At 39.1% G+C, this 17,142-nt stretch overlaps 1 protein-coding gene across 1 annotated transcript in view; it reads right to left on the minus strand.

The window, feature by feature from the left end:
* Window positions 1-17,142, minus strand: part of gpc1b (glypican 1b) — an 87,281-nt gene that overhangs the window by 36,699 nt on the left and 33,440 nt on the right. The window contains exon 2 of the mRNA XM_026925363.3: window positions 9,665-9,823. Coding sequence (XP_026781164.2) covers window positions 9,665-9,823 — 159 coding nt within the window. The remainder of the gene's footprint in view (window positions 1-9,664; window positions 9,824-17,142) is intronic.

Below are 17,142 nucleotides of genomic sequence, written 5' to 3' on the forward strand. Positions count from 1 at the left end.
TACTGGTTACTCTCTGTGTCGAGTTTTTTCATGTTCTCATCCTATCTCCCAAAAACATGCAAGCAGGTGGATTAGAAGATAAATTACCCCTAGGTGTGAATGAGTGTACATGGTGCCCTGCGATGGACTGGCATCCAAATCAGGGTGTGTCCCTTCCTCATGCCCAGTGTTCCTGGGATAAGCTCCGGATCCACTGTGACCCAAATCAGGATAAAGCAGCTACTGAAGATGGATGGAGTCATGGATGCATGCATGCATAAATTATGAGCATGACTTCATAGAAGTTGCTATCACTAGTTTGTAAATCTCACAGTTGGTTTTCTAATATAATAAACTTATAGTTCATTGTAGTTCATTGTTTATACTATGCACACACATGCACTATTAGGTTGGAATGCATTAGAGGCCTCAAAGATCACCATATTTAAACATCACTGAGTTTAGATGATATGTGATAATAGTTGACATGGTGCAAATTCATTCATCAAAGTTATAAAAGTTAAGGTTCGGCTTAGGCTTAGCATTTGTATCTTTGCTTGTATGCATTTTTCATGATTTTCGACCTGACTGATTCCCCCGTGGATGAATGGTTCAGGCAGAGCGAGCAGGTATGGGAACAAGCCCAGCAACAGCTTGAACACACAGCTCAGGTAACCAAGCAGTTCACAGTTCGTCATAGAGGGACTATGAACCAGGCGACCGAGTTTGATTATCCACCAGAGACATTAGCATTACAGAGGGGGGTAGAAAACTAGCACCTCACTACATTGGCGCATTCAAGCTCCTAAAACCTATCAATGAAGTCACATATAAACTGGACCTGCCACGTCACAGGTGCCTAGCCCCATCGTTTCACGTCTCATGCCTAAAACCAGTAACATCAGGCCCTCTTGAGGAACACACCCCTCCCACTACACCACCTGCACCCCTCGACATCAAAGGTGAACCAGCGTACACAGTCAAAGAAATCCTAGACTCACGCCGGAGGGATGGGATGAGGGATCTCATTTTCATGAGATCAAGTTCTCTGAAACATCAAGCAGATCTGCACCTAATTCCTTTAAAGAATAAAATATTGCACATTCCTGATCATAAGGCAAGCACAAAAAAGGCATGAGATCAGGGTGAAAAACATTGCTATGTTCATTACCATCAGCCAAGATAGTAACCTAGTGAATATATAATCAGGCATACATAATCGGAAGGTGTGGTTAGGTGTGTTGGTGTATTATCCAATCATTACTATCAAATCATTATCAGCAATAATGATACATGACTGATTTCAGTCATAGATTTCACATCCGTGTTTTTGTAACAGAGACACCTGAGAATTTACAGTTTTGTGACCAATTACAGTTTTGTGTCATCTTTTCTATACACTTTTCTACGTGTGAGCCTCTAGGACATAGCATTTACATTGACTATGACTCTGTGATGACGCTACATTTGACAGTACATTCTGTTAATTATATAATGTGAATATGTGAATATTAGCAATATGTCACTGTTATACCACTTAAATCACACCTGCATCTGCACAAAAATAAAGCCCAGACTGATCAAATCTATTCAGAAGGCAGAAAGTTGCCTTACACCATGTTATTAGGATTACACGCATTGTAAATTATAGATGAGACACTGAGAGGAAATAAACTGTCACAGAATATCATTAGCCCAAACAAATCATTAAAAAATATCCAATTATATGTTTGTGTATCTGACAGAATTCAAGCCTTGCTGGAATCAAATTATTATCTGATATACTGTAGCTTCCCAAACCCTGACAAATGATCCAAGAACGGTGAAATAAATCTTATGGCCCTGGCATAAAATTACTTTGATGGTGACAGGAAACAGCCAATCAGAATACACAATAAAGCAGATGTCCTTGTGATGGATGACATCATCAGAGGTGAATTCCAATTAAGGAAATTGCTCTCATGCAAGGTTCTGTCTAATCAAAAAGAATTCCCTTGTCATCACCTAATCTGATCTGCTAATAGTGCTAATAATGCATGCTTTCACTCTCTCTCTCTCTCTCTCTCTCTCTCTCTCACACACACACACACACATACACACACACACACAAGACTGCAGAGAAAATGCTTATATGAGATTCATTTGGGGGAAAAAATAAAGGGCAAATATTAAGGTCTGATAGTTTGTTACCAGGCCACTATTCATAAATCAAACGTAATAAACCCTAAAGAGCTTTGGGATAAAACTGTAATGAGTCATAATGAGATATAGTGTGTGAATAGGTGTGTGAGTGTGTGTGAGATTGTGTAATGGGTTGGCACCCTGTCCAGGGTGTCCCCTGCCTTGTGCACTAAGTTCCTTGGAATAGGCTCCAGGCTCCCTCCCCCATGACCCTGTGTAGGATAAGCGGTATGGAAAATGGATGGATGATAATAATAATAATAATAATAATAATAATAATAATAATAATGGGGTGCCTGGCTAGCTCGGTTGGTAGAGCATGGGACTTCTGATCTCAGGATTGTGGATTTGTGACCCATGCTGGGCACCAACCCCAGCCCTCTCAATGCCAGTCCCAAGCCCAGATAAATGGGGAGGGCTGCATCAGAAAGAGCATCCAGGATAAAACTGTGCCAAATCAATATGTGGACAATGGAAGGTGATCCACTGTGGTGACCCCTAATGGGAGCAGCCAAAAAAAACAACAAACAGCAGTAATAAGCACCAGGGTCTCTGATTCAAGCCTGAGCCTGGGGTACTCTCTGTGCAGAATCCTCCCTTTGTCTGAATGGGTTTCCTTTGGGTTCTCCAATTTCCAAACAAGCCAGTCATAAGTAAATAATATAAAAATAGCAAATGTATTGTCATGTAGTTCATATAGATATTCACACACTCCCACATACCAATAATCCACCACTATATGACTGTTGTTATAGTTACATCTCAGGAGCTTTTGTCACTTTTCATTAAAACCTTTCCTTACACAATTCCCTATAAATAATACATATTAAAATGATTCATTTAATAATAGCAATAGCAAAGTCCATAGTGAATCATAACTGTAACTATAGCTTAAACTAGAGGTGTGTATCAGGATCCATCAAAAAATATATATATATCGGATCAGTTTTTACATTCTTGTGGGTGATCAGATTTGAAGCTCATGAGACAAACAGGCCTCCTTCATTAACATAAAAGCCTGTATGGTGCGTGTGCCATTTTTTGTGACACAATTACTGCAGTCAGGGTCACGGTGGTTTAAAAGACTAATTTGTTTATATTTTGAAAAACAGAACCAACTATGTTCATCAGAAAATATCACTGGCTGGCACAAACAATTATCATTGCAGGAGTGGGTGGGATGTGTTCATTTTAATAAAAGGCAATAAGTTCAGAAATTGAATTAAATCATGTTAATAGGATAATCAAAAGGGTAAACTGTGTTTTAAATACTCTATTCTAGAATATTACATGTCAATTAGGCTTGTGATATTTATGATCTTTATTTTTTGCTTTCAGTTTTTCATTTTAACATATCATGATTTTATTTTTAAGGAGAGTGGGGGAGGATGTAATAATATTACCATCTGTGCAGTCGGAAACTGTGGCAATCACAAAAAGGGCTATTTTCTTGAGCATTGAGTGGATGGTTGATTTTTTTATGCAATTCTGCAGGAATGCATGGTAAAGAGTTAAAAAGCACATTTCCATATAATCCTTGTGTAAGTAGGTCATCTACATGGCTGACATTTTCCCTGTTGAGGCTGTTCAGTGATTTAACACTTTGTTGTAGTTCTATTTAAGGTTATTGGTTCAAAATGTAGTCTTTTTTTCTCTTTTGGCTGAAAAACCGAAAGAGCCTTTCTGAGCATTTTTGGCCAAAAGTTTTCGGTGCCATCCTTAATAATAATAATAATAATAATAATAATAATAATAATAATAATAATAATAATAATACATACTTGTCTAATGATCTAATGATCTAATGTTAGCTAAATCGAACATACATCAATAGATTTTAGTTCATGCTAATGAACTCAAAACATTCTTCTTTTACCTTTGCAAAAAAAGTAAGGAAGGCTGTGAGCATTTCCGTGAGAGTCGACAGCATGTAGGAGGGAAGGGGGCGGAGCTTACAGGAAGCGATTGTTAATATTGTTAATAATAATAAGTTCAAAACACCTGCGCAATACAGGGATCCACCGTGACCCTGATCAGGATAAAGTGATTACTGAAGATGAACGAAGATAAACAACAAAATCAAATCACAAAATTTAAACAAAATGCAGAAAGTTTGCAGATTTGGTAATATATTCGGCAATTAAAGTCACTGGATATCGTAACAGTGTAATATCTTGTAGGAATGATGATATTGTTATATCGTCAACTAAGTAGAATTCTAGATCAAATCTTGGTAGATAACAAATCTTGGTAGAGGACTCGGACTTTCAGTTAAGACTGAAACTTTTGTTAAGCATCATTTTTAATTAATCTGGTTTTATTTGATAGATTTCCAAACCGGTTTATGAGAAACTACTTGCAAAACTACTTTTGGGAAAGACTAGCACCGATGAAACAGCTCTGGATTATGGAACATGTGTGTCACTTCAGATGCACCTTTTAGCATATACAACTTAGTGGATGGCCATCATGAGACTGAAAGACGTTTATTATTGTTGGTGTTAGTGATGTGAGGGTGTGAATTAGAATTTGGTGAGTGTGTGTTGTGTTTGCTTGACACTGTATCAGCCTGGGAGTGTATATACTGTATGTTTATGCCTGTGTGTGTATGTGTGTGTGTGTGTGTGTGTGTGTGTGTGTGTGTGTGTGTGTGAAAGAAACCATGTGTAGGGTGTGAGACATAGTGTAGGGTGTGAGACATAGTGTAGGGTGTGAGACATAGTGTGAGTGTTGTGGAAAGAAGAAAATGTGGAGGTAGTAGTTGGAGATAGAGAGAGAGGGATAGATAGATAGATAGATAGATAGATACAATGCTATACATTTTGTAGTTTTAAATCCAGTCATCTGTCCCAGGATCATTCTATTCATTTTCATATCTTTCACTTATTATTTATTCTTTATTCCATAAACACTTTTTAGATACATTACTGGAAGAGAAGAGACTACTGAGAGCAGTGCTAAAGATAACATCCAACACCCTCAAAAATGTCTTTTTCCAATCGTCAATCATCATTTTGTTCCACAAGAAGAATAAAAGAATGTCTTACACACACACCCACCCACACACACACACACACACAAAATGTAACACATACAGTTGTGACAAGGCCAAGTCAAAGACCCAGGTGCCTTAACTCTGCATAGTTTTATCTGTGTCGTAACAGAATCTGTCTTTGTAAAATGTCCACTTTGCTTTTATCCTCTCTGTGTTCCACATTCCTCAGGAAAACGTCACTAAATGAAGTGTTACTGCATGCCAGCAACCACATAATTAACTGTTGTGAACGTATGTTTCACAGATTCAACAGGGACGGTAAGTATAGACTTGTGTGATTCTGAACTTTGCCTTAGTCTTCTCATAACTATATGTGTGGCAGGGTGGGTGTGTTGGTGTGCAAATTACATTTTATTCTTTTTGTGGTGAAAAAATGATGACGATAGCAAAACTAACTTTCTGGGGATGTCTTATTGGTAATGCTCTGAATAAATGAAGTACAGTGGCAGACTATTTGCTGATGTTCTGCACATTGCATGAGGGTGGATGGAATGATCTGGCACTCAGAACCGCCTTGAAGATTGTGTGAGGAGTTACAAACTGAGCTATCTTGCAGCCATGACTCCCTATCCCTTGACCAGCTCATCTCCCTTGCCATGTGGCTAGACAATCTGCTCTGGGAACACCATCATTTCAGAAGCTATTAGGCTACCACTCATTTCCAACAGCTGGATCCCCAGAGCCCATGGAAATTGCCTGATGCATCAGACCCTGGAGGACAAACAAGAGGCGCTTGAAAACTTCCTTGTGCTTGTACAGTAGGAGTAAGGGTTAGAGTTAGCCATGCAAGCCACCTCTCCAAGTCCAAGCAATAGATGGACATTCTCTGGGCTTCTCTGTGTAGACCGGTCAACTGTGTGCAAGGACCACTGCCACTGGCTCCAGTGTGGCCATTGACCTGTGCCATAGACCTTCTGCCAGGTGTCTTAACGCTCTCATATTTACCCCCTGTCTATCAAAGAAACTGCTGCTACAGAATAATTCCTGAGGCTTCTGGCGATCAACTTCACGTGTATCTTCAAACATCTTTGTGATGAACAACATGTTAGTGGTACATAGTCACAAACAGAGGTAGTAGGCGTGTTAGATAGTCACAGGCCTGCTAGTCGATCAGATTTTGGGGTATATATTTACATTTACATTTATGGCATTTGGCAGACGCCCTTATCCAGAGCGACTTACAATCAGGAGTCCAGCGTCTTAACCACTAAGTTACCCCTTCCCATATATAAAACACCAAGGGAGAAACAAATGACCAGGAAAAAGTAATGCACAAAGGGAAACTCACTCCAGTCCCAATCTTGTGTGTTAGCAATCCAGTAACATATCAGGCTCACCACTGAACAGTGCAAGGGAAACATACTCAAACACACTAGTGGTTGCTAGAGGGAGAATCTGACCTAGCAGGGAGAATGAGGCTAGAACAGAAGGAACCCCGACTCCAGCACTAGTATGCATGTTAGTGGAGGCCAGTTAACTCAGTGAGCTCAGGATCTAAGCATGTGGCATGGTGAAAACCACTCAAACACACTAGCAGCACACATTCATGGGCTGCTGGTTGCCCGGTGAGGAGCATGAGAGGTAAGTGAGGTAAGTGTCACTACTGAGCAACACCACAGAGCAAGTGTGTAGAGATAATTTGTGAACAGCATTCTGAGTGATTGCTAATGAGGCTAGAACTTTGGACTTTGTCTTTCACTTTTGACTCTCTAAACTGAGAATGTCAAGACAGTAAGCAGTTTTAGCCTGGCCTTAACGCTGACACACACACACAGTCCAAAAGCAGATTCTCTGGTCTAGCCCTCAATTTCACATCCATAGCCATGGAAAATAATCACTGCCCAAGCATTTTAACCACAAACTTGGCACTTCTATGCATGTGTGTTGGTTGGATTCAAGAAGGTGTGTGTGTGTGTGTGCATGTGTGTGTGTGTGTGAGTGAGTGAGTGAGAGAGATCCCCTCTGTATACTTTCTATAGTGTCAAGCATGAGATATCACTGTTAAGCAGTGGAGAAAAGAACACACACACACACACACACATTTGGTATTCAAAAATATAAAAATGCAAGCCACACACATTCATGAACACACTGACACATTGTAGTGTGTCACTGCAGTCTGCCAGACAGAGAGAATAAATCTAAAATAATATTGCTTCTGACCTGAGACAGGTGGGCTGGAACTTCCTCTGTGTGTGTGTGTGTGTGATAGAGAGAGAGAGTGTGTGAGAGAGAGTGTGAGAGAGAGAGAGAGAGTATGGATGGGAAAGGGAGTTTGGGAAAACTTACATGCCTTAACAACTGCATATCATTCAAACTATGAATACAAACTAAAGTAATGCAGAACTTGTAGCATTATGGGCATACTTTGTTTTATATACTTTTTCATATATATACTCCAGTCAGCCATAACATTAACACCACCTGCCTAATATTATGCCACCAAAACAGCTCTGACCTGTTGAGGCATGGACTCCACAAGACCTCTGAAGGTGTGCTGTGGTATCTGGCACCAAGACATTAGCAGCAGATCCTTTAAATCCTGTAAGTTTCGAGTTGGGGCCTCCACAGATCAGACTTTTTTGCCCAGTACATCCCACAGATACTTGATTGGATTGAGATCTAGGGAATTTGGAGGCCAAGTCAACACCTTGAACTCTTTGTCATGTTCCTCGAACCATTCCTGATCAATGTTTGCTGTGTGGCAGGGAACATTATCCTGCTGAATGAGGCCACTGCCATTAGGGATTACCATTGCCATGAAGGCTGTACTTGGTCTGCAACAATGTTTGAATAGGTGGCATGTGTCAAAGTAACATCCACTTGAATGCCAGGACCCAAGGTTGCCTTCTTCTCATAGTGCATCCTGGTGCCATCTCTTCCCCAGGTAAGCGGCACACAAGCACCCGGCCATCCATATGATGTAAAAGAAGCCGTGATTCGTCAGACCAGGCCACCTTTTTCCATTGCTCCATGCTCCAGTTCTGATGCTCACGTGCCCATTGTAGGTGCTTTCAGTGATGGACAGGGGTCAGCATGGGCTCTCTGACTGGTCTGTGGCTATGCAGCTCCATACGCAGCACCTTTCTAACAAGCACCAAACACCTCTCTAACAGAGCCAGCATTAACTTTATCAGCAATTTATGCTACAGTAGCTCTTCTGTGAGATCGGACCAGATGGGCTAGCCTCCGCTCCCCACGCGCATCAGTGAGCCTTGGGCACCCTTGACCCTGTCACTGGTTCACCGGTTGTCCCCGGTTGTAGTCATTGGACTACTTTTGGTAGGTACTAACCATTGCATACCAGGAACACCCCACAAGACCTACTGTTTTGGAGAAGTTCTGACCCAGTCGTCTAGCCATCACAATTTGGCCCTTCTCAAAGTCACTCAGATCCTTACACTTGCCCATTTTTCCTGCTTCCATCACATCAACTTCAAGAACTGACTCTTTACTTGCTGCCTAATATATGCTACCACTTGAAAGGTGCCACTGTAATGAGGTTATCAATGTTATTCACTTCCCCTCTCAATGGTTTTAATATTATGGCCAATACATATATACATATATATATATATATATATATATATATATATATATATATATATATATATATATATATATATATACATTATATATATACATATGTATGTATAAAATCAATCATGATCAGAGAAGTGACTGTCTTTACCATGTCCTTATTTCTGCTTTTTCTTTCTCTTCTTCCCTTCATCTCTTCTTCCATCTCTACAAACAAGCATAAATGACACCTTCCCTCCCACACATAACACACTTTTCAAACACCCCTTGAGACTAAACATTTCTTTCTTTCTTTCTTTGCATGGTTTTTGCTTTCATGCTTTCTCGTTCTATCTCCGTAACTCCTTAACTTTCCCAGTCTGTCCAAACACATCCAACGCAGGGAACAGTGTAAATAATGTCTACACACACAAACACACACACACAGGCCATCTGTCAAATTTGATTTGGGAGCCTCATCAAACCCTCTCTAAACAGCAACAGACTCACTGCTAAACCTTATTAAGTGAAGGATCTGTATCACCAGTCTATCACTAGCACACACCACTATCTTCAATATACTGCTGTTTATGGAGACCTTTCTAGTGCCCTTTGCCTCTGTCTTAAATCTACACATATTACACACGGAAGGAAATTGTAAGCTTGGATTTCATAAACTGCCATATAAAGTTGATAAAATTTACAAACAGATCATGTCCACTGTCAAACAAAGGACCAATAAACTTACTGTTATTACCTTTAGCAGGTTATTACTACAGTTATTCCCAATTTAATTTCATTCCTTTTGTAAACAGACAAGTATAAGTGCTATTTTCTGCAATCCCATAGCAGGGCAGCCATCTTAGATCTAGGCCATGACTTTCAGTGTCAAGACACCCCAGGAACAAGCCAGGCTCGCTGGCAACTTACCATCAAAGCTTTTGTACTGGCTGTTGAGTGAGACCTGTAAAGTGTGCCCAGATTCTTTCACCTGGTCCTCAAATTCTTTCCTGCTCAGGTTGGACAGATTATCCTCTATCTGGCTCGTACAGCAGGTGTAGCCTTGTGGACACACTCGCAAGTGCTCACCTAGAGAGAGAAAGATGAAAAGATGGGGAAAGGAGAAATATTTCATTAGCTTCATGTAGCAAGAGTGTTTCTGATTCAAGGTAAAAACAGTATTTGGACTTAATCATAATGAATCTATAAACAAAATAGGCTTGTCACAGTTCTTCATGAGCACTGCTTTTGCATCATGTGTTTTGTTATGGGTTCTCCATGTACTTTTGTTTACTATATCATGTGCCTTTTTTTAGTGTTTTGGTCCATTCTCTCCTCTATCATGTCATTGGTCTGTTTCCTGATTGTGTTCACCTGTTCTGTGTTACTTCCATCTTAGTTTTCCTCTTTGTATCCTCTGTGTCATGTGTGCTGTCTCTACTCACTGCATATTAAATTACTATAATTCTGACTTCTATAAAAAAAAATTAGCCAAGCTCTACTTTTGTGATCATAGGGCATGCAGAAAAAAACTGGGCACTGTATATTTTTAGAATATAAAACTGGGCACTGTATATTTTTGGAATCTTTATGACTCCTCTGAATGTTTTAGATATGCTAAGGACCCTAAAATTTGACATTTTCTCCTTATCAAAAAAACAAATGCCTCCTTAGTATCAATTCATAATTCCAGGTGTTTTCACCTCCAAATTTCTGTTTTGAAAATGAATATTTAAAAATTTAATAAATAAATAAGCTACGAACATTCCACTAGTACGGTATCTGTATAATTGAGATTTGCTCAGCATTTTTAATTTTTTTTCAGCACATATAATCCAATAAAATTACTGTTTATAGTTTTTTTTATTATTATTAAAGGAGCATAAAACTGTTTTCATTACCCTTCATTATTTGGAATTATTATTATTATTATTATGAGAGAAAGAGGGAGAGAGACAGACAGACAGACGGACAGACAGAAAGGGAAATATAGTGTATTGCTGATGTCAGTCCTACTGCACTCTTATGATTTTATGAAACCACTTGCATTGCTTGCTTAAAGTAATAACAGTGATTCACACACAGAGTGAATTGAAGTAAGTCGGTTAAAAATGTCTGGTTTTATAAAATGTAACTGCATGAGGCATTGGCAATGGTTTTTCTGCATCTATTCCCGTAGAGACTGTCTCTCTGTGTGTGTATGTTCTCTGTGCCTGCCAGTCTGGGTGTGTCACAGTCCCTAAAATACCAAAATAGCATGTGGCAAATAGTCTCTCTCTCTCTCTCTCTCTCTCTCTCTCTGTTTGTGCGTATGTGTGTGTATGTGTGTGTCAGCAGGAACTAACACAATCTGTCAAGAGCAGGATGCATGCTGTAAAGAGCTGGGCTGCTCGCCACCCCTACCCCAAGCTTCACTGAACCAAGGACAAGAGAGCGAGAGCAGGAAGGAGAGAGAGAGAGACAGACAGACAGACAGACAGACAGGCAGGCAGAACATATATTTCTGTAATCCTGGGGGTCAACATTGATCCCTCTCTTGCCAGATGCTAAAAAATTAGGAGCAATTTATTACAAAAGACCACTAAGACCACTATCTTTACCCAAGCCCAAACTCTTGACACATATCATTTCCAAAATAGCACAGATTTGTTCTAAATTCTCATGTAGGACTTTTCAAGAAGTGCACATTAAGCAATCGCTAATGCAAAGCCAGTTACAGATGGCATAAACCTACCACTCTTATTTGGTGGTAAGAGGAACATCTTTATCTCACATGGTACTTACTCTCTTTGATCAAGCACTTATTCACTTATGAGAGTGATATTACTCCATGTTCAAGTATAAAAGGTCTGCTTAACTGAAGCTAACAAAGCAAGGTACATCTCAGGACAAGAGCTGGGGGAAATATTAAGAAAGATTAAGAAAGAGGAAGAACGACTACCAAGAAAAAAAAAAAAAAACAAGCAAGAAATGGAAAGTGACCTCAAATTAAAAGCCTTTCACACGACTGGCTGAACGAGAACCTGGGACACTGGACCCGTGAGTGTATCTGTGTGTGATTGTGTGTCTAAGCACTGTGGGTGAAAACAGACGTAAGTGCCGTTGACACACTCACCAGCAGAGACCAGAGCTAGAGTAATTCCCCCAGCATTAAGTTATCAGAGCTCTCCGGGGAGGAACAACCCTATTATGATCCAATTGGGAGACATAAAATGGGGACAGACTGAGATAAACTTTGAGAGAGAGAGAGAGTGAGAGAGAGAGAGAAAGAGAGAGAGAGAGATGTTGAGATGTCTATTTATAGACTGTGGAAGGAAGGAAAAAGCCTATAACGGATTTCGCAGTCACTGAGATCATGTTTCCTTTATCAGCTTACAGTCAATAATAATCAAGAGCAATCACACATTCTTACACACTCACATGGAAAATTATCAATACACCAATAGTTACAGTAACATTATCACTAGTTTTGTTTTAGATTGCTGTTTTAAAACTGCTATTGCAAAGAGCATGAACACATTACCACAATTCTCCATAACTCCTGTTAATGAAAAGAAGTACCAGGTTAAGTCAAGGCTTTAATGAGATATACAAAAAAAAAACAAACAAACAAAAAAAAAACAAGAACAAGAACTGTTTCACCATTTATTGACTAAAATTACAACTGTCATCATACGGGATTACAACATTACATGCTTCACTAATATACTAATATACATAGTCCTGTGCAAAAGTCTTAGGCACCTTTTTTTTGTAGGAATTTCATTATAGATGTTTATTTTATGACTTCTGCATTATTGAGTCATTATTGAGTCAGGTCCAAACTTTTTTTTTTTTAACAAAAATGAAATGTTAAAGAAAAATGTTTGCATGTCAGTAAAGAAAGCAACATAATATGTAACAGACCACTTTTCAGACAAAAAGCATAATGAAGGCTGATAGGTTTTGCATGCAAAAAAAATAAAAAATCAAGCGCGACAGTCAAAGTTTCCAGAAGAACTATGGCACATTCTCCACGATGCTGAGTAAAACTTACCAGATAATTTCCTTATAAAACTGCACAAACTGTACCTGAGACTACTGATGCTTTTTTACAGCAAAGGGTTATCACACTAAATACTGGCTTTGTTTAGTTCATTACTGTTTACTGCTCTTTAAAGTATTTTTTTTTCTATGTAGAAATGACCACATAAAAAAATTTAATTTATTTTTTTTTCAAAGTCAGACTGTATGCACTGTATGTACATAGACCTGTTGGTGAATTTGATAAAAAATAATGCATGGTTATGACTTATTAACATGTGGGAATGGGATCCTAATCCGTGGGCATGATGTAAGTCATGGAAACAAGATGATTAAGTCACGGGAACGAGATGATTAAGTTGTGGCCACGACTTGGTAACGTGAGGGAAGAAGATAATTTAATATCTTAATAAGGTGCGGGTGTAATTTCAGTATAAACTCCTCACTATATGTGATTAACTCAACTCTGAATAAGACCCCTTGCGCTTGATGAAGCGAGTCATTTAATATGAGAGAATGAAACACTGATGAACTAAAAGTGTTAGAAAATGGATTCCTTCATCTTCAGAAAGCAATTTATCCCTGTATAGATGGATGCCAGTCCATCGCAGGGCACTACAGCACTACACACACGAACATTCACACACTCATTCACAGCTTGGAGTAATTCTGGAGTAATTCACACATTGATTTGTCTAATCAGTTATGTGGCTGCATCTGTACACAACAAACTGCTGGTGATGTAGAACCCAAATGGAGACTGAACTACTGACTGCGTTGGTTTGAAGATCGAGGAAAAGGGTTAAAGCCTGTGGATTTTTTTTATTGGCCACTGCTAAGTGTGTATGTGGGTGTCTGGCTGCTGGGAAGGCAGTTAGGGTGGAGACTAGAAGAAGTGGGAGAGTGTTTACAGATGAAAACAGCTGACAACATCAAGCAGCTGTGTTGTAGGTTGAGAACTTCCTGTAAAACTCCAAAGCAAGTAGCCACGCACACGCCAAGCAGTGGTGACCCTGCAGTCCCGTAACATGATATGGATTTTATAAATAGTTTCCTACAGTCTGCCAGAATGAGACCTCTAGTTCTGCACTGGATGACATCCGAAGTAACTTACTTCCCTAAAGACTACCTATAAAACAACCCTACTTCCTTAAAGACTACCTATAAAACAGTGCCACTTTTCTAAGAATGGTATCGTTTAAATCTCTCCCGTTTTTTCTAATAGCTTCATTTAAAACTACAGCACTTCCGTAAAAAAAAGCCTGCCCTTAAAATGATCCAATTATGCCTTAATTCCTTAAGAGTATTTTAAAATTACTGGTGTTCCTTGGGAAAAAAAAAACATCTTTCTATACCGTTCTTAAAAATCCCTTTTCTTGTTACAGCTTTATACTCTACCTCCTCCAAAGGATGTCATTAAACTACTACACACATGACCCTGATGACACCGAACACTTTTTCATGCACCAGGACTATACCAAGCAGTATTAAACCCATTATATAAAACAGTAAAATATGGTCTGATATGGTTTCATGAGGTGACATGATTAATTCTTGTTCTTGGGGTTACTCTCAGAGCCAACATAAAGCTGTTACTGGATCAGGAAATGTGAAATAAAGGTTTCAACACATCAGATCTGACTTTTTTGCACTACAGAATCTGATTCTGACTCAGATTTTAACCACAGCAGAATAATTCCCGAAATTGGCCAACCAAATTATCGGAAAAATGGTGGCTCTGTTATGCTGAGGAGGGAATTTTTCCCTCGTATGGTTTGTGTCCCTTATTGCGAAAGGGCACTGCAAATCAGTAAAAAACGTTTTCTGTCCGATCACCTTTATCTTATGTTGAAACATTTCTATTCTGGTGGAAGTGGTTTGAGAATTACAGTTATGAAATTCACTTGGTGTTGTTTCTTTTCCCCTTTCATCTGTCACCTGACTGTTTGACCAAGTGAGATCTTTATGTATCTTGCTCGATTTTTCTTTATAACCCTATCTTGTTTTTATTGATACTTCTCTCTCCAGTGTATTACACACTGTATCTCTTTTATAACACTGTCTGCAACATTGTGGACAGAGAGAGAGAGAGAGAGAGAGAGAGATAGAGGTGTTCATTTCAATTTGTTTTACTGGATTTATAACTAAAAAGAACCAAAATCATCACTGCAATGTGTGTGTGTTTGTGTGTCAGAGTGTCTGAGTGTGTGTGTGTGTGTGAGAGGGAGAGAGAGACAGAGCAAGAAAGAAAGAAAGAAGGAAAGAGAGAGACAGAGACAGAGAGAGGTATGCATGTGTGTGTGTGTGTGTGTGTGTGAGAGAGAGAGAGAGAGAGAGAGAGAACGAGATACAGAGAAAGAAAGAAAGAAAGAAAGAAAGAAGGAAAGAGAGAGAGACAGAGAGGTATGCGTGTGTGTGTGTATGTGTGTGTGTGAGAGAGAGAGAGAGAGATAGAGAGACAGAGAGAACGAGAGACAGAGAAAGAAAGAAAGAAAGAAAGAAAGAAAGAAGGAAAGAGAGAGAGACAGAGACAGAGAGGTATGCGTGTGTGTGTGTATGTGAGAGAGAGAGAGAGAAAACGAGAGACAGAGAAAGAAAGAAAGAAAGAAAGAAAGAAAGAGGTATGCATGTGTGTGTGTGTGTGTGTATGTGTGTGTGTGTGTGTGTGTGTGTGTGTGTGCGTGTTTGTACCACATGTATGAGCTTGTATATAAAACACTGCCGTGTCTGAGCTGTCTCACTCGCTGTCTCGGCTGTCTCTCATGTACAGGACGTTTCGGCTACTGATTGATTTCCATTTAGAAAATCCTGAAGATATTAGCGACAACTAATCTATCAGGTAGCGCTTAGCTTATGCTGACGTAGACAGCAGTGTCATATTCAGACACTCACACTAATAATCGAACATCCAAGAATTGATTGATGAAAACTTGATTAAATGATGCCGAGAGACAGCAGCATGAGCTGAGCATCAAGAGATAAAGCTGAGCTGCGCTTTGACTCATAATCCTTCATAGTTCTAGTTCAAATTGTGTATCATTAGCTAGTTAAGTAAGCAAAAAGAAAAATGACAATGCTGGGTCCTTGAGCAATACCTTTACCCGTGACTTTTGGGTTTTAAACTGAATTCTTCTGCTAAATGTGACTTAAAAACAAAACAGGATTAATATCTTTTTTTTTTAAATCTATATTAGGTATCAACTTTAAGAATGTATAGCAAAAGACTTCAGTTAAAGGGAATGTTATTAAGGAATTTAATATTTGCACTGCCAAGGAAAAGTTTGTGAATTCTTATTAACATTTATTAATAAGAATTCACAAATTTAAGTAAGTAGAATTTAGGTAGAAGGGAACTGAGAAATGTTTGCGCCTTTTTTATTGGAAAAAAAAAACTGGAAAAGGACTGTCTAGTATCAACAGACAAATCTAAGCTTACAGTAACTCACAGGTTTGCAGTCACTTACAGTGTTACAGTAACTGCTTTACCAAATAAGCACACTTCTCTTTAATAAAGCGAGAATTGAACGTCCCATTAGAATCTGAGAGTGGATGATAAAGACAACAAAGAAGAATTTGCTGAAAAACAACAAACTGTAAAATATAAAAAAAAAATAAAACCCTCTACAAGTTTAAAAACCTGACTCTTGGACTGCCAGTGTACATATGATGTTGTTTTGATCAGCAGAAGAGAGTTTATTTCAAATTCTTTGTTCTTTTTTATGTATAAATTTGTATCCAAACTCAAGCCAAATTCATAGAAATTTGAATTTATTTTAAATGTTTTTTATTTTTTTTTTGGACTTTATAAAAGTGAAACCATAAGCAGGGCGGCACAGTGGTGCAGCGGGTAGCTGCCACCTCACAGCTCCAGGGTCCTGGGTTAGATCCCGAGCTTAGGCTACTGTTTGTACAGAGCTTTGCATGCTCTCCCCATGGTAGCTTGGGTTCCCTCTGGGTTCTCAGGTTTCCATTCACTGACTAAAAACATGTAGACGGATTGGCTAGGCTAAATTGCCCCTAGGTGTGAATGAGCATGCTGCGCTGCAAGGGACTGGCATCTTGTCCGGGGTCGATTTTCCTGCATTGCGCCCAGTGTTACCAGGAATACCAGGATCGTGACACCATGACCCCGACCAGAATAAAGTAGTTACTGAAGGCGGCTGGATGAATGAATGAAATCATAAGCAAAGCTATGACTACTAACTCATCTTTCACTCTAACTTCAAATGTTCTTTAATTTTCATATGATTGTGAATAACAAATCTGCAACTTTGTGACCGTGTTTGAGGTTAGATTTGAAAACGGAATTTTATTTCCACTCTATATAACATAAACGTGGTGGCAAAAGTACAACAAAGAAAAAAGTAGCAACATATTTTTTTAAA

This window comes from Pangasianodon hypophthalmus, chromosome 21, assembly GCF_027358585.1.
Source record: "Pangasianodon hypophthalmus isolate fPanHyp1 chromosome 21, fPanHyp1.pri, whole genome shotgun sequence".
Taxonomy (NCBI): Eukaryota; Metazoa; Chordata; class Actinopteri; order Siluriformes; family Pangasiidae; genus Pangasianodon; species Pangasianodon hypophthalmus.